General features: G+C 41.9%; 1 protein-coding gene across 2 annotated transcripts in view; it reads left to right on the forward strand.

The window, feature by feature from the left end:
• LOC117967727 (sodium/calcium exchanger 1-like) overlaps positions 1 to 10458 on the forward strand; it is a 54326-nt gene extending 43868 nt beyond the window's left edge. For both annotated transcript variants that reach the window (XM_059015893.1, XM_059015894.1), the window contains one exon: positions 802 to 10458. In XM_059015893.1, coding sequence (XP_058871876.1) covers positions 802 to 1178 — 377 coding nt within the window. In that variant the 3' untranslated portion in view covers positions 1179 to 10458. The remainder of the gene's footprint in view (positions 1 to 801) is intronic.
• Positions 10459 to 19180: the final 8722 nt, after the last annotated feature.

The following is a 19180-nucleotide window of genomic DNA, read 5'->3' on the forward strand; positions in this document are numbered from 1 at the left end:
GTTTAGGCAGAGTGTGACTGTTCTGTAATTAATCGCAGAGGCAGCAACTGAAAAAAAAACACTTGTCAAGCGCTCCAAAGAATCAATTCTATTAAACAAACGACAGCCGTTAAGAAGACAGAAAGGCTTTCAGGGTTTATGTACTACAGATGTGCTTTTTATATTATTACTTCCAATTTGTTAAAACCTCGCTTTAGGGCCAGTAAAAAGACAACTTCACAATTAGGGCCAACTCTGTAGCTATTGAAGTCTTTAGTTAGAACAACCTACAATTTAATACAGCCCTATGGATTTCCAAATACTGCTTGCCCTCTATTTATGTCACCCCTGTATTCAGTATTAAGGCCACCATCTGCAGTCACAGCCATCTCAATGCTAAATTAATCTCTCTAATAAGACCACAAACCGAGAGGCCATTGGGCCAACTTATTTTGGCCATTGCATCTACGTAGTGTTACAGAAAAACAAACAAACAATGACATCTTTTATAAAAGTGCTGAGAGATCTAACTTATCCTTTTCAGGGCTGCCGAGTGATTTTTGTTTTACAGGAATCAGGCTTGTTGGATTTTTGCATTCATTCAAATCCAAAGACAGAATGACTGGGACACACACTGTTTCCAAAATTGCATTGCTATGCAGATGCAGCAGCGCGGTCTAAGAAAAAAAATCTGAATTTAGCTTTTTGTCTGGTTATTTCAATCATGAGGTTAGCTGTAAATGACTCACCCGTCCTCCTTGATGGAAGAAACCGCAGTACTGTTTTATATTTTTGTGACACACTTTCTTCCCTCCTTTGCAGATACGTTCGCCAGCAAAGTAGCCGCAATCCAGGACCAATACGCGGACGCGTCCATCGGCAACGTGACGGGCAGCAATGCAGTCAACGTGTTCCTGGGAATCGGAGTGGCCTGGACTATCGCCGCCATCTACTGGAAGAGCAACGGGCAACCCTTCAGGGTGAACCCGGGCAGCCTGGCCTTCTCCGTCACCGTCTTCACCATCTTCGCCTTCTTCAGTGTGGCGATCCTCATGTACCGAAGGAGGGCCCCTATCAACGGCGAGCTGGGCGGGCCCAGGACTGCCAAGGTCCTGACCACCATGTTCTTTATCTGCCTGTGGTTCATGTACATCCTGCTGTCTTCTCTGGAGGCTTACTGTCACATCCCTGGATTCTAATCAACTTCTCCCGTTGTTTTTCCCTTCTGCCTGTTTCCTGTTCGTTTTGACCATCTCCACCTCTGGTGAGTCCATGGACAAATATCATTGACCATCTTGTTGACCATGGCTTGGGTTGACCACACACAAAAACACACACACACTCAATGGTGGCGAACTAAAGGTCATAGACTGAACAAGGAACGACCAAGTCGTTCTTCTTGATTTTTGCTGTAGGTGTGTTTTTGTCTTTATGTCAAACCCATGACAGAGCAGGGACGGACTGGATAACTTTGTTGTTTGACTGTGAAAATCCTGGATGACTTAACAAAAAAAAATGGATTATTTTCCCTCTTCTCCCTCCAAGAGAGGACCTTTTTCTTTTTGTTGTTTGAATATTTTTTTTTTTTAGCTTTTTTCCTTCTGGGAGACAAGACGACAAGTTGTTCGGTATTTATTTATAGTTTGGATTCCATGGAAAAAAAAACATGAAAAAGCTGGGAATATGTATGCGCATTTTTCATTCATTTGTTCGTTTGTTCATCCACCATGGAGAAGGATTGCTGCTATGTCCAACGGGGCAAGTCTGTTGTACAAAGTAACAACTAGATACAATGCTGTGCCAGATGATACCTTTATGGAGTGAAGATACTTTCTCTTCTTGTTCCAAACTGTGATCATTTGGCTGTCCACGATCAAATCTAAAGGACGTTTTAAAGCTACGCCCTAGATTTCAAACTTTTGTTGACTTGCACGTTCATGGTATCCATTTGTGTGACTCGAGATCTCTACAGTATCTTGTGCTCTTTCAATCTGTGTCCTGTGAAAACCTAGGCAAAACACAAGGCAGGTCGTGGTTCTGTGCGCTAAGGTGTGGGGACATGTAAGGCTGAATGGTGAGGAATGCATTGCTGACACAGTCCAAGGTTCCAAATAGAGTCTGCAAGAAGTGGCACCACTTGTTGTCTTCTGTTAATGGTCATTGATGAAGGGCAAAGGGGCGGGGTATGGGTCTAACCAATTGGGATCCACCATTATTTCCTGGACACATCCCTTGATTTTTTTTTTTTTAAATACCAATTCTAAATGTAAGAAATCAACCAATCATAGTTGCCAAAATGCGTATCCTTGTACAGATCCTGTGCACGGAATAGACTTGGGGATTTTATAATAAGCTATTGGAAGTGACTCTGCAGCAGCAGCTGATGATTCACCTCCTAGTCTCTGTACGTCGCTTTCGATAAAAGCATCTGCTCAACGACTAGTTATTAATGATAATAATAATAATAATAATAATAATAACAATAATAATAATACATGTAATAGTAATGCTTATGTGCTGTGTGTAGGTCGTCTCTTCTTGTAAGACACATAATCTTTCTCAGTTTGAGCAGCTTCTTCCTTCTCTATATATATATGCCAGCCCTGTTTTTCTGCTGCATTCTGCTCTGTCAACTCAAAGCATGTTCAATCCGCGGTAAGGGATACTGTATAAAGTAGTGTGTGGGCGGTTTGATTTTCTGTCCTGCTTCTTCTTTTTAAATCTGCAAAAGCTGGCACTAGGACTTTCTGCAAGCCTCTGCTGCCTGCCCCCGATTTTCCCTTCTCTACAGAGCTGCAGACCAAGGTTTTCAGACCACGGGATTGAAAGAACGAATCTTAGGGTATTGCAGGACTGACACGGATTTAAGATGTCGAACCGGGAACTGTTGGGACCAACAGTGCAGCCCCTCTGGCACCAATACCATTCCAAATTGCCATGGTAACCACGGGAAGGCAGCCAATAGGAGCTGCTTTTGCATCTCTCCCCTCCCTTTATCTCTGGGATGATTCAATTGGCTCGCAGATGCTAATAGTGGTTTGCCATAATGGACACTCTCTGCATTTCCCATCTGCATTATATATAGTACATACAGGGGTCCCCAGTAAAGCACTGGAGTGCAAGGTGAGTCATGCAAGTGTGGTTTGAATCCTGTCTGCGCCGAGCTGTGGTTCTTGGCAGGGAAAGGAGGTGCTGCATTGGCTTTTGGGGTTTGGGGAGAAAAATGGTCTGGGAATAAGTTTAGCGACCCCTACTGGTCAGACAGAGACTTTGCAGGCTGTACCTTGAGTTACATCCACTGATTAGTTTGGTTAAGAGGAGACTGGTATGACAGATTGGCAAGTGGATCACATATTGGGTAGAAAGACTGGGGATAAAATAGACCAAAAAAAACATGTATATAAATAAACAAATATAGCTATTATCAGTTTAAATCTGTATTTATTTTCAGATCACCCCCGTAGATTATACGATCTGTCAGTCCCTGTTTTTTTTAAAGTTTCAGAACTTCTCAGCTTGCTTTAAACAGCTGAATCTACTTTCTTCCGACTATATGTCAGAAGACTCCAAACCTGTCTTCTTTCTCTTCTGGCACGCTAGGCTGCAGTGATTAATCATCTCCGTTATGCAGGCTGTACATAGACTTGCTGCACATCTCTTCTCATTGCAATCTGTCAAGCAGAGGCAATTCTTAACATTTACTCTCACTCAATGGAAAGAACATCTCTCTCTGTCTTGGTTTTTCGTTCGCTACCATCCTTGACTAGTACGTATCATATGTATAAGGAGTGTATTTTGTTAATTTAGTCCGGAATAGACAAGCATAGTGCACATTCAAGGCAACATTTGTATATAATAATTTCTTTTTTTTTAATGGAGTGCCCAATTATTTTACATCTGCTTTTCACCCCAATTTAGAATGTCCGATTTATTTGTCCCCCTCACCGCAGCGAATACCCACACAGCTCATGAGACCGGAAGGTTCAGCGGGCGTCCTCTGATCCCGCGACCGAGCCAGCTTCCTCTTCCACACCCAGGAACTCCAGAGCGGAGGTCAGCGAGCTACCGGTCTCTGGAGGTCAAGCCCTGCAGGTGTCCCCTCTGAGCTCGCTGGGCACCTGGCCGGTACGGTCTTCTGTTGCGTGACAAGGAGAGACAGTCCCTGCCGGTTTTGCTTCCCTAACCCAACGCGACGTTCCTTCCAGAATCCCCAGGGAAGAATGCCTGACTTCACACAGTCAGGAGGTGACCCTGCACCCCCCTGGCTGTATGTGCTTTTAACAGGTGAGATCAGTTATAATCAATTAGAAAGGAAGCTTAGAAGAAAGCACAGAAGCTTCATCGGCTCAACATTCGTCTACATAACAATGAAGGCAACAGTCAATCCATTTGTCAGCTTGATTTAGTCTAATTCCCTGGTTTAAGATTTCTCTGCAGATTTTACCAGTAATGCAGCATAACGGTTAGTCACTGAGCTGATTTGAGATACAGCTTTTATACATTTCCAGAACAAATGAATTGGTGATTTGAGATACAGCCCTATTTTATTTTTTATTTATTTAATTTAACATGTCATATGATGCATTATATCCAAATGTAGCTAAAAGCTCATTTTCATAGGTAGTTACTAAGCTTCTAAATATATGTACAAATCCTTTACAGAAAGATAGATAGATAGGTATATTTTTAGTCATTGCGTCTTGCTGCTAGGAGACAGGAGCAGTCTATGTATACCAGGAATAATTGTACTCTGTGTCAAAGCAAGCTCAAGAGACACTGCACAGAATATTCTATGATGGTGCTTTTAGCACTGTGAGATGGTTAGCAGACTACAATATAACCTATAATCAGAGTCAGTTCTGACGTTAAACTGAACCTTTTAAAAGCTTTTTAAACGCTTGGCAGCCCCAACACACAGACAGCCAAGAGCAACGTAAAACACATTCTAAACATAGAATTTCCGGATGAGCAACTTGAGTATCCAGAGAAAAGTTGCAAAAGTACTGACTGATGAGTAACTTTTTAACCATGAAGCTTTTTATCAGAATTCAGTGTGCGTGTGTGTGTGGGGGGGCAGGTACTACTATCAATGTGCCGGAGATAATTTGAGAAAATGTCCCCACAAAGATAGTAACCCCTGAAGAAAACGACGCCGTGGGGACATCCCCACTTTGTAAAACACCTTTTTAAGAACGAAACATGCCTTCAAAAAATAAAATTAAAAGGGACAAAATATTTAGTTTGTTGTCGACTTTCACCCTGTGTGGAGTTTTGTCTGACTGTAGTTAGAAACAGTAATAAAAATATAGTGAGAGTCAATGAGAAGTCCTGACAAATATAGGAATGCAAATGTGCGTGTGCGTGTTTGTGTGTGCGTGCGTGTCTGTATGTGTGTGCGTGCATGACTGTCTGTATGTGTATGTGTGTGTTATTTTTAATTGAAAGAAGTGAACAAGTTGATATCGGTGTACAACTAAAGTATTAGCCAGTCCACATTATCATCCCAGCAGTGCCTTGTGGAGAATTTGATACAGGTCCTAATAAGGTGGCCAGACAGTGTATATTAATCTCCATTCCAGATTTTGCATGAAAACGCACTTTGCAGAGTGTCTGGATTTTTCAAATTAGATGGCATTTTTGGCTTCCAGCCACACAGCGGAAATCCAATAAGTGAAAGACAACGCGCTCTTTGGTTATTGTTAAGCCTTGTTGTACAATAATCCCTGGCTGGTCGACATATTAGACCACATAATGCAGCACTCCAGAGAATGACAACGGCAAGCCTGCTGAACGCGGCCAGCTGAGGCTGTATAAAAGCCAGCATAAAATAATCAAACAAAAACAAAAACCACACAACAGGGAAGGAAAAAGAACAGGAAAAAAACTGGGAGCGTCAAGAGGCCGTACGACCCATCGAGGCACATCCCTTCTTTATTAGGAATTAGTCGTTTAGTGGACGCTTTTATCCAAAGAGACTTAGAGACTAAGTAGGTGAACTCTGCTACATCATCAACTGCTGCTGCTGCTGCAGTCACTTCCAATAGGAGCTCGTTTGTTTTACGTCTCATCCGCAGGACGGAGCACAAGGAGGTTCAGTCACTTGCTCAGGGTCCCACAAACACAGTGAGTCAGTAGCTGAGCCGGGATTTGAACCTCCTGGTAACAAGACCTCTTTCTCTAACTGCTGGAACCACTCAGCCTCCTAAACGCACTTTAAACCTCTAAGGGAGATTAAAAAGACAGAATCAATATTTTCTTTTTTTTATTTCATAGTGTTTTAGATGTTACTTATCCACTTACTAGGGTATTCCAAGAATGTTTAACTCTTAAAAACAAAGTTTTTTTTCTACCTTCTGTTTCTAAACTTGTCCTCTGCTTCCATACAGTGCATGCAGTGGCGCCCTATTCTCTGTCCTAAATATGAAATAGTCACTTAGGTTAACAAACCATTGAGGATTTTTAAAAAATGTGATCGAATCCACACTTTTTCCAGGCTGAAGAGATTTGATTATTTTAACACGCCATTAAGTCGTGGGATCAGCCTAGTTCTCCGTACCGTCTCAAGTGCAATGAGGTATATTGTTTTCACTTCAGGAGCTACAGATAAGAAACGCTGTACAGAGTAATCCGCTGCGGGTGACAGTACGATACATACACAATGTGCGAATTAGAATTACTTATGGCATCTATCAAAAACCCATTTCAGTTCCAGATAGATTCTTGCAGGACCCGCTTTGATTAATCCCACTCTGAAGGCATTCACTGAACATTCATTCAAGCTTCATGCATTTGAATGCCCAGTCACCACATTGAATCCAGGAAATTGGACGTATGTTGTAAAATGCATTTCTATGAAGCTGTTGATCATACCACGGCATTCAGCACCTTTCTACTGGATTCACAGTTTGGTTATATTCCGTGAAGCGATCTGTGGATACGTTTGTGCGAATGTGTGTAAACTAATTGCAACCAATTACTGTTGCACTGACTGGACAAATATGCCTGCGTTCGGCTAGAGCTATGCTATTATGCTTAATTATTTCGCTTGAATAGAACCGGGTGTCAGAGAACTAAACTTAATGCTGTAAACTAGACCTGCTCTCATCATCCACATTCCTAAATTGAGATCGCTAATGTTATGCTGTCAAGGTCTTTAACATTTCGCTAAAAAAGAGACATAAAACAAAATCATATGCTGATTTCCTCTGGGATGTCAAGTCTGTGGTTTAATTTTTCTGTCATTTTTTTATTGCACCGTTTAACCTGCACTACTAATGGATCGCTGCTTGCATAAAACCGTACAGCTCTCCCATATTAACTGTCTGCCCTGGACTGGAGGAAGCACCCTTAGGATTTCACTTGTAATCTAAGCCAGCTCAAACTCAGCTCAAACTCAGCCCTCAAACAAGCCTCTCTCGACCGGTAGATTCGTTTCTGTTTTATGTTTTGCATTTTACCCGCAGCGTGTCAAACATTCATTCAAAGCTGTTTGGTTTGGTTAAAGAAAATGGCAACCTAACACATCATGATCCTGACATTTCTATTGTGGTATTTATGTCCTTGACAGCTAGCATCTTACTAGCCTGCCTTGTGTATATCTTGGGCAGCTGTAATGTGATTCCAAATTAAGAAACAGATTATCTTTTTTTTTCCTGCAGTAAACAGACCGTATTGCAACCCATTACAGCTAAAGATTGAATCTCCAGTTGCAATGCTGCAGATGCTTCATTCATTGTACAAGTGTCTTTGCACTTTAATTTATTTTCAAATCACACTTACAGCAAAAGGCAATTGAAAAAAATATATCTGCTCAACAGCAGGTTAAAGAAAAAAAAAACTATTCTGTTGAAATATGCATTGTCACTGAATTCTATTACAGCGTGCTATTGAAACGTGCAGGGCGGTGTATTGTATTACGGTTGACGCAAAAATAGAGCATTGATTTTATAATAGGGCAGCAGTGTGGAGTAGTGGTTAGGGCTCTGGACTCTTGACCGGAGGGTCGTGGGTTCAATCCCAGGTGGGGGACACTCCTGCTGTACCCTTGAGCAAGGTACTTTACCTAGATTGCTCCAGTAAAAACCCAACTGTATAAATGGGTAATTGTATGTGAAAATAATGTGATATCTTGTAACAATTGTAAGTCGCCTTGGATAAGGGCGTCGGCTAAGAAATAAATAATAATAATAATAATAATAATAATAATAATATATCAGTGTAGCTTCTGTCTACGTAGGGAGCCTGTGCATTAGTCTGCTTGATTTGATTTAGGACTTATAATTAACCAAATGCAGTGGGTCTGCTTTGTATTTGCACATGGAAAATAAGAACATGGCAATAGACACAGTTCACGTCCTGCAATTACGCCCCCGGTGGTAATTCAATTCAACGTGAAACAACTGCCCTTGTAAATATTTCTTTTTTTTTGTAATCTCCCACCCGACCAGACCCTTGTCCTTTCAATCAGTGCCTCTGGGAACCCGGGTTCAATTTCCCAATTGGGACACTGAGGTTCTCAAGCTACAAACCTGGGAAGCCCCTCTCCAAAATCCCCCCTCAAAGGTCACAAAGAAATCTGTGTGGTGAAAGGGAGGCTATGCAAAACAGCGGACTGCTAACTGACTTTGTAAAGATCCTGCGAGGGGGAAAAAAAAGACCCTGTAAAAAAACCACAGCACCAAGATCAAGAACAGCCCCCATAATACCATACCCCACTCCTACTGGTTGCCCCCTACCTGATCTATAATAGTGCATTGTGCATGTTTTGAGCAGCGTCTCTTGTGAAATGTTAGGACATACTGTACAGAACAAGTAAATAAAAATACATCTATATCTATCTATCTATATATATATCTCGATCTCTCTCTCTCTCTCTCTCTATATATATATATATATATATGCAAGGAGATAAAGTCAGTTGTGGGCAGCCACCAGGGGGGGCTATAGTATATGTGACCCCTATAAGAAGTGTTAGTGTGTTCATTGGGGTAGATCATCTATATTTTCCAGATATTAAATTTCCTATAATGTGTTCTGTATGATTCTCTGTTTCTGTTATTATTGCTTCATTGCTTATAAATATTAGAGCAAGAATTTATTCTTTAAAAAAAACAAAAAAAAAAAAACAAGGCAGAATTGATCAATTTGCTGAAGGTTACCCGTCAGTTTCGTTAGGTTTTTATTTTGTGTCCAGACTAACACTATAGATTTTATAATAACCTCTGGTGCAAATGGGAATGGTGTCTAAGGAAATGAGCTGGTTGTCATTTTCATACAGCACTGTGACAGTTGTAATATTCATGGGATATATTTGGGGAGGGGGAAGCTGTACAAAAATGAATTATGTAAATGATCTCTGGAACCTTTGAACTTTTCCTTCAGAAAAATGAAATACATCCCCCAGCCTGTGTGTGTGTGTCATGTGTTAACCTACAAAAATTTGAAGTATGATATTAATATTAAGGGACTCAATTCTGAGCTCTGATTCGTTAACAAACCCTTATTATTTCCGAATACTGTATTGTATGTATGTATGTATGTACACAAAAATAAATGGGTGGGTAAGAAAAAAAAAGTGTTTTTATTATTTATTTATTCACGTACAGTATAATATTAATATTTAAAATCTTTTTTTTTAAAAAAAAAGGATAATAAAAAATATAACGGAGACCATTTAAAATGTTTGCATGCTGGTTGCTGTATAAAGTTGCAGACAGCAGTTACTGATACATGTGTTATGCAAAATGTCTTTTAGTATGTGCTGAAAGCTTGCACATGTCTCTGTGTGTGTGCGTCTCTCTCAGTGTTTCTGTTTCATAATTGCTGTGTTTCTCCCTTCTATAACATTTGTGTAAGTGTTGGTCTTCTTCTGTATGTATTTTTTATTTATTATTATTATTATTATTATTATTATTATTATTATTATTATTATTATTATTATTATTTTAAAGCAATGTGTGATTCAAGGGCCAGGACAATTGCCACGTTCAATCAATCTATCTGTCTATCAATTATTGGTGATGGAACAAGTATTCAAATATTGTAATGAACATTGCTTTTTAAATTTAGGGGTCCGTTATGGATTCTATACCATTTATAGCAAGTTTTAACAATGAATAGATTCTGATTCTGAAACTAAAATAGTGATGTTTTTATGTTAAAGTATAAACATTTTATTGGCTACTAATAAAAAATACATACACATAAGAGGTTAAGATAATGAATTATGCTTATAGTTTGGGTTTGTACTTTTTAACATCAGTGATGTATATGTAATATTTAATTGGCCTTAAATTTGGGGAAAGTGAAAGGGCGATACGTTGTCGTTTATCGTTTAAAAAACCTTACGAAGGTCCTGTCTCTTGAATCTGATTATATTTGTGATTCTGTGTGTTTGATCCCATTGTGAAGAAAAAAAAAAAGCCTGTGTTTGTTCGATCTCTTTTTTTTTTTTGTTCCATATTAAAATTCAAATGTTATTTTTTACCGGTTTGTGTGTGGGTCATTATTCTTTAAATAACTCATAAACTATTTCAATTTCTCTAAAAAGAAAAAGAAATTCACGACGGACAAGACAAAATGAGAAGTCCACCGCAGAGTTGCACTATTGAAAAAATGTATCAAGACCAAGGGTATGGCATAAATATCTGCATACTATTTTCTTAATGGTGGAAAAACATGATACATTAGAGTACACACGATGTAAAAGACTAGAAAATATGATAAATTAAATTTAAAAAGATGTAAAAGACCCAAAAGAGCATAACGTACCAGATTTGAACGGAGGTGTACCGCCGCGGATCCATTTTAAACCGTCTGAAACTACGATAGAAGACCGCTAGAGCTGGAAGCTGATTGGCTGATGGTATTAAAACGTTTTCTAATTGGTTTATGATTCTCTAAACAGACTCTCATTTTGTTAGCTTTCCTTCACTCATGAGCACTTCGACGTGAAACACGGAATCTGTCAAATAAATAACTAAATTAACGAATAAAAAAAAATAATACTTACCTCACTGAATATTGAAGTTGAACTGTAACTGCAGGAAGGTGGTAAGTGTTTACGTCTGGTTTCATTTTTGTTCTGTATTAAAAAGCGCGGACTGGTTTGACGGTTGGAAACCGAACGCCCAGAACGTCACGAGCAGATTTCAAAAACGGCCCGCGAGACTGTGTGTGTTTTAAGCTTTCTTTATCTATATTTACAGACATGTTGAGACTTAAAGTGACGTTTATCCAAATAAGTTTTTCTTGAAAAAAAAACAGGCTGTTCGTCAAACCCCGAGGTACATAAGCCTTAAAGCTGAGTGATAGTATTAAATAAATTAGCCTTTTAGAGTTAAATAAATAAATACTGGAAACAAAATGAAAGAAATACTACTCGTAGAACTTGAAAGAAATTCTAACTTGAAATATAAAATACGAGCAAAATATTTTCAGGCTCATAAAATCTCTGAACAGCCTCCCTCTGTGCTGGTGGAGCAGAGAAAGAGAAAGGGAGGCTCTTATACTCTCTGAACAGCCTCCCTCTGTGCTGGTGGAGCAGAGAAAGAGAAAGGGAGGCTCTTATACTCTCTGAACAGCCTCCCTCTGCGCTGGTGGAGCAGAGAAAGAGAGAAAGAGAAAGGGAGGCTCTTATACTCTGTGAACAGCCTCCCTCTGCTCTGTGCTGGTGGAGCAGAGAAAGATTGAGTCTATAATCTCTGAACAGCCTCCCTCTGCGCTGGTGGAGCAGAGAGAGAAAGAGAAAGGGAGGCTCTTATAATCTCTCAACAGCCTCCCTCTGCGCTGGTGGAGCAGAGAGAGAAAGAGAAAGGGAGGCTCTTATAATCTCTCAACAGCCTCCCTCTGCGCTGGTGGAGCAGAGAGAGAAAGAGAAAGGGAGGCTCTTATAATCTCTCAACAGCCTCCCTCTGCTCTGTGCTGGTGGAGCAGAGAAAGGGAGGCTCTTATAATCTCTCAACAGCCTCCCACTGCGCTGGTGGAGCAGAGAAAGAGAAAGAGCGTCTTTTATACTCTCTGAACAGAGCACTATATCAAGCGCCTTAGAAATTATACGGTATTGATATTTCAAAAAAGGTTTTGTCTGGCTTTATTTTATTTTCTTCTTCTTCTTAAAACGATGCATCATCCTGGCTTTTTTTCCCCCCGCTTGCCTGTCAAATAGACTTCAAATCAAACAGCCGTGCTGTTATGGCTTGTTGTTGAAAACCATGACAAATCTAATCAGCAACAACTTTTTCCCTCGATTACATCAACTGAACTGAAGCACAGTTAAATAATAGGGGACCAGATGTTGCTCAATTCAGTTTTACATCCAAATTGCACGCTGTAATTGCAGCACAGAATTGACTCAAGAAATATGCCCAGCTATACACTGTAAAGCAAGTCATTTCAATCATAATTTTGGAAGAAAAAAAAAAAAAACAACCTTCTGGGTAATTTAAATGCAGGGAATGAATGGAGCGAATGGGACTTCAATACAGATCTCAATACTTCATTAACACTTCATTGCAAACTCTTTAATTCAACCGCATAGTCATTGTTTTGGTTCACATAAGCGCACTATACAGGTCACATGTCAGAAATCGACCAATCACACTGAAGTATTCGCCAACATTCCGCCACCTCTAATCCTGTGTACAGATGTCATCCCGTGCATAGAACACCACTAATGTCAATGTTCAAAAATCACATTCCTCACTGCTTTATACGGCTCATTATACATGTTATTCTACCCTTTCGGAGAGATGCAGTCCCTTTTAAAATATATATTTTCCTACCTTTCTTTACCATCAGTTGCGGGGAAGAATATTAGTGTCGCGCCGTTAGGTGAAGCATTGCCCTCTGAAGCCTGTGCGACGCTAATATGCGTCCCCACCTTTTTTTCCCCCCAGAAGCTTTTTTTTTTTTTTACTGCTAGTTAGTAAGACTAACAATTATAGCAGAATCAGCACACATAATAGGAAATGGGCAAGAATTACAAAAAAAATAAAAAATCCTCAGAAAGAAAGAAATCGGGGAGGGGGGACACTTAATATGAGGAGGACCGTCATGGGAATTCTGAAAAAGACTCGCTGGTTTATTTTTTTTGGAACTGGTTTAGTTATTTTTAGGGCGTCTGATTTTCTGAATTTTTTTTTTTCCAAATTCGGGTGAATGCTTTTTAAAAAAAAAATCAGGTAGAATTGTTTAATGAAAAAAATGGGGTAAAATCGGGTGGATTTTTTAAAAATATATATAAATCAAGAAAGAGTAAATATTCGGGTAGAAATCGGGTTTTGTTTAGAAAGAAATTAACAAATGTTTAAGAACAAAGTGTTGACAGCAAAGTTGTGGTCAACAGTTTAAAACCCCAATGCAGACTTCTGATGACATCCGTCTCTCTCCCCCTCTATCTCTCTCTCTCACACACACACACACACACACACACACACACTGTATATGGAGGCATTTCTCTGTTCCTATCAAGTTTTATATTGTAGTGGAGTTGCAAGTATAATTGGTTGTTAGGTGACGTAATCACACACGAAGACATAAGCCCGATCTTATCTGAAGTTAGCACTTCATCAATTCACCCTCCGGTCCCAACAAACAAACAAGCAGACAGGCAGTTATAAATTGCAATCAAATTGGCCATCAGCAGTAATGAAACGACAGAGAATTACAGCACTGGTTGGTTAGCCAGCAGTCTTGTTGCAGTGCCCTTATGTTTCATTTTTATTTGAATTTTTGCGCTCCCCTGACTGTGTGACTCCCCCCTGCGCACCACGCGGCCGTGTCTTTACCAGGGGAGACCCTCGGGGACCCCTGCGCTCCCCTGACTGTGTGACTCTCCCCTGCGCACCACGCGGCCGTGTCTTTACCAGGGGAGACCCTCAGGGACCCCTGCGCTCCCCTGACTGTGTGATTCCCCCCTGCACACCACGCGGCCGTGTCTTTACCAGGGGAGACCCTCGGGGACCCCTGCGCTCCCCTGACTGTCTGACTCCCCCCCCTGCACACCACGCGGCCGTGCCTTTACCAGAGGAGACCCTCTGGGACCCCTGCACTCCCCTGACTGTGTGACTCCCCCCTGCACACCACGCGGCCGTGCCTTTACCAGAGGAGACCCTCTGGGACCCCTGCGCTCCCCTGACTGTGCGACTCCTCCCTGCACACTACGCGGCCGTGCCTTTACCAGGGGAGACACATTTGGAATGGCTGTGGTAAGATATACCAAGCAGGGTCTGGCAATGGTTAAGCATGGCGACTCAGGAGCAATCAGAACTGACATTCAAGTCAAAAACTATGCGTGCCAAACAGCAGAAACTATTCATCAACGTCCCTGCAAACAGGCCTAATGAATTAGCTAATCAGTGAAATAGATGCTTTCGGTGCCAACTGCCATCGTGAAATAAATCAGTGAAAAGCGATCAGTTAATGAGTCTATAGTATATATATATTCTCCTAGGCTGAACCGAGCAGTCAACTGTAAACAATAAACGTGAAATGAGGCACTTTTTGTCATTTAAAATATGACTTGCTATGCATTTTACATAATTGCAAACTATACTGGGTTTCCAATTAACTGAGACACCCAACACAGTTTGCCATAGTGTGTTTTAATTATTACTGCATTCTAATATTCAGATCCTCCATACTTGCTCTTAAAATCCACCGTGCGCATTCACGTTTTGGCGAGAGGGCATTGCTTTAAAGCAAATCTATACTGGGTCTTTGCTTGCGCTGCTGTGACTCAGAGAGATGCTCTGTAAATAAAGATGGGTGGTATTAATTGGAGTCTGACATAATTCACCTGGACTGGTTTTGTAACGCAGGTTATTCCTCCATAATTTATTGGGTTGTTTTTTTTTTGCATGAAGTGCATTGGATGGAAACTAGGGAGTGGTTTGCGCCACTCTATTCTTTACTGTGAGATTAACAGCATACACCTGATCGTCTGACATCTATAAATTAAGGTATTTCTGAATGAAGTTTATGATTTCATTACCCCCATCGTTATATGGAGCAGTTCAGTCTCCATGCCTCAAGCCTGCCCTGGACTGGAGGGAGCACCCTTTCTCTTGGGGGGGGGGGGGGGGTGAGGGAGGGAGCAGTTCAGTCTCCATGCCTCAAGCCTGCCCTGGACTGGAGGGAGCATCCTTCTCTCTTAGGGGGATGAGGGAGGGAGGGAGGGAGGGAGCAGTTCAGTCTCCATGCCTCAAGCCTGCCCTGGACTGGAGGGAGCACCCTTTCTCTTAGGGGGGTGAGGGAGGGAGGGAGGGAGCAGTTCAGTCTCCATGCCTCAAGCCTGCTCTGGACTGGAGGGAGCACCCTTTCTCTTAGGGGGATGAGGGAGGGAGGGAGGGAGCAGTTCAGTCTCCATGCCTCAAGCCTGCCCTGGACTGGAGGGAGCACCCTTTCTCTTAGAGGGGTGAGGGAGGGAGGGAGGGAGGGAGCAGTTCAGTCTGGGCCGTCCAGTGAGAAATACACAGACGCCGTTTCATTTTGTAGAACTGCTCCAGTCTACAACAAAAGGTACGTTGGTTTCTGACATCGCAAAACGGCGTGCGGTGAATTTCAATGTGTTGATTACTGTGCCCCTCCAGACACAGGCGTCTTGCAGTGTAAGCACAAGGAGAGACCAGTGCACTCAAATAACTCTATTATATTTCTATTCAAGAACTATTTGTCAACTTCAAAACAACCAGACTGCTAATCAAGTTCTGCTTCACTTGTCTCTTATGGTCTCTGAACAGCCTCCCTCTGCACTGGCAGAGCAGAGAAAGAGAAAGGGAGGCTCTTATACTCTCTGAACAGCCTCCCTCTGCGCTGGCGGAGCAGTGAAAGAGAAAAGGAAGCTCTTATACTCTCTGAGCAGCCTCCCTCTGTGATGGTGGAGCAGAGAAAGCCGAAGGCTCTTGAACTCACTTTATCAGATTATCCAATTTCTTTTTTTTATGTTATCATCAGTTTTAATTTTGCATCGAAAGCCGTGGTGGAGAAATGATATCTAGCCTGTGCAAAGAAGTTTAAAAAAAACAAAATGAAAAAACAACTTCAGATGAGAAATGCCTTGATTTGCACAGTGGGGTTAGGTTTAAGATGAAACAAGAAGCTCTTAGATCTTAATTGCTGGTGCCTAAGGCTACGCTGGAGGATAACATTGTACAGAGTCCATTAGTTTGATAAGAAACCATTTGAAAATAGGCCTCCAAGGGCAGAATTATCTTCAAGAACATGTCTAGAAACTGAGAATACGTCAGGTCAGATGGGCTGTGTGATGTTTCTTTGATCAAACTGCGCTGGGTATCTCTTGAAAGACTGTTGTTCAGGGACTTTGGAATCCACTAAAGATATTACAAGCTGTTCTAATGCAGCGTTTTAAGTGGAATAGCTCAATAGTTTTGGCTGGAGAACCACTTATCCAATTGTCATGAATCTTGGTATTAACATCACCAACATAAGTTGCTGAGATGATCAGATTTTGGGGGGGTGGAGGGGGGCGGGGGGGTCCATCTGTATCCCACGCGTTTGCATCTCTCTGAATAAGCGCGTGTGGGTTCCTGCGTGACGTTGTGAGCCCAGTGTAGCCTCGCTCTTTCTTCGTGCTTCTAAACAGCACGATGATTTAAGAAATGCGTTTCTCCAGAAAGATAAATTTCCAGCAACTGCGTGCTCTGTAATTACTACAAGTCAGAAATCTGACGCGAGTTGGATTTGTTTGCGACGCCGCGTTCACGCTCGACCCAGCTCTGCGTTTCGGCGCGCCAGTCGGACAGTCGACATTTGCTGTCAGCCTGCCGGTGTTAACGTGAAGACGCTGGCAGGTGTGTTTTCTGTGCTTCGCTGGGCCCCGTTTTAACTGACTGCGTTCGCCGCAGCGCTTTTGTAAATCTTGTCTTTTGTGATTCAAAGAACTTGGAACAAATTAAGTCCCCTGTGACGTCTACAGTGTATTTGACAGGTTGTAATAAGCAGCAGCTGTTATTTATTTGTTGCTGTTTAACTTTGCATAAGCCTATTATAGTTTAGGCACCCTTGCTTGGTTGGGTGTCATATTGCTAAAGGCACAATGCTCTGGTATTGCGGGCACAGCTTTCAAAACCACTGTTTCAAGACCAGGATGGTACTGAATTGAAGTCAGCGAGCTGTTTCAGTGTTTTGGGAGGAATAGCCTTTTCTCATTGAGAACAGCTTTTATGTAATACAGAATAGAATTTAATTTAGTTTCTCTCTGCTGGAGGCTATTGAACGCAATTGTGTGATCCGGAAAACTTATATATATTTTTTTTAAAACAGAGAAAATGTGGTTTAGATTGAATTCCGCTGTTCCCAGACTTTAATTACACATTAGAAACTTTATCCCAAGTTGAGCGATTATTTTTTTTTTTTCTCTAGAGAGTTCTGTGAGGATAGCAGCCCTGAATAATCATGCTCTGTAATAAATGGCTGGCTGGCCACTATTAATTACAGAGCAGTTAATTCTTAATAAGCTCTGATAAGACAGGACCTCCATGAATTCTTAATCAGACAATCTGTTAAAACTTGAGTGGGAAGAAGAAGAAAGAGAGGCTCTTACACTATCTGAACAGCCTCCCTCTGCTCTGTGTTGGTGGAGCAGAGAAAGAGAAAGGGAGGCTCTTATACTTTCTGAACAACCTCCCTCTGTGCCAGTGGAGCAGAGAGAGAGAAAGGGAGGCTCTTATACTCTCTGAACAGCCTCCCTCTGTGGCGGGGGAGCAGGGAACGAGAAAGGGAGGCTCTTATACTCTCTGAACAGCCTCCCTCTGCTCTGTGCTGGTCGAGCAGAGTAAGAAAAAGGGAGGCTCTTATACTCTCTGAACAGCCTCCCTCTGTGCTGGTGGAGCAGAGAGAGAGAAAGGGAGGCCTTATACTCTCTGAACAGCCTCCCTCTATGCCAGTGGAGCAGAGAGAGAAAGGGAGGCTCTTACACTCTCTGAAGAGCCTCCCTCTGTGGCGGGGGAGCAGGGAACGAGAAAGGGAGGCTCTTATACTCTCTGAACAGCCTCCCTCTATGCCAGTGGAGCAGAGAGAGAGAAAGGGAGGCTCTTACACTCTCTGAAGAGCCTCCCTCTGTGGCGGGGGAGCAGGGAACGAGAAAGAGAGGCTCTTATACTCTCTCCGCAGCCTCTGTTTGTGCTGATGGAGCAGATACAAATCTTTCCTCCGCTGTCCAAAGTTAATATTTTATGCACCCTAGTCTATGAATTAATGCTGTGCTGGAAGTTTGCCTTTGTATATTGTGTACACATTTTAGTTGATGAAAAGCAATTGAAACTCAATTAATTTACAACAGCAGTGGATTTATTTACTGTTAATCCATTACTGTCTGTCTGCAATATATACTATCCACAGATTGATTAGTAGCCCAGGGGAGTCATATGCTATAGTCATTGGGTAAAGCAAATTATATATAATATATATATACTGCCTGGTCACTTTATTAGAACCTGTACCAAATATTGTGTTGGCTGGACCTGATCACAGCTTTGACAGGGTCATAGACTCCACAAGGTATCGGAAGGTGTCTCGTAGGATCCATTCAGTCATTGAATATTTTAAAAACGTAGTACAGAGGTAGGCAGAGCACCGCGATGACCACGAATCGCTCAAGCTCATCCCAGACGCGCTCGACTGGATCGAGATTCGGGTGGGGGGTGGTGGGGGGCGCTTACAGAAGACGCCGGGCGTCTCTGCCATGCTCCTCGGATCATTCTGGCACGGTGGGGAGGGGTGCACTGTGATCTTGAAAGTAGCCCTCGTCATCAGGGTCCATCAGTCCTGGGGGGACTTGATCCATACTGATGCCGAAGTAAAGGGAGATTCATAGTGCTGCAGGAATCAGGGATCAACCTATAGTCATCTCTACTTCAAGACCATACCAAATCTGTTCGGGGGGGGGACGGACGGGGACGACAGGTCCTGAAGTGGCTGGGCAGCGTTATTGCAATACGAATCAAGTTGTTTGCAAACATCAAAAAAAGGAAAAATAAAAAAAAATAGAAAACGTTTGAAATTATAAAGCTTTACAGAAACACAAAATGGTCTGGAATTGAGTTTCGTTCCATTTCTGCCACCAAATTTGAATTTGAAATCATCTAGAAAACAGCAAAATCAGCAGCGCATAGATTTTACAGCGACAGCATTGATCTTGTGTAGTGCCTTCCGAGACAGGCTGGCACATAAAACTGCTTGA

The sequence above is a fragment of the Acipenser ruthenus genome, chromosome 51 (genome assembly GCF_902713425.1).
Source record: "Acipenser ruthenus chromosome 51, fAciRut3.2 maternal haplotype, whole genome shotgun sequence".
Lineage (NCBI taxonomy): Eukaryota > Metazoa > Chordata > Actinopteri > Acipenseriformes > Acipenseridae > Acipenser > Acipenser ruthenus.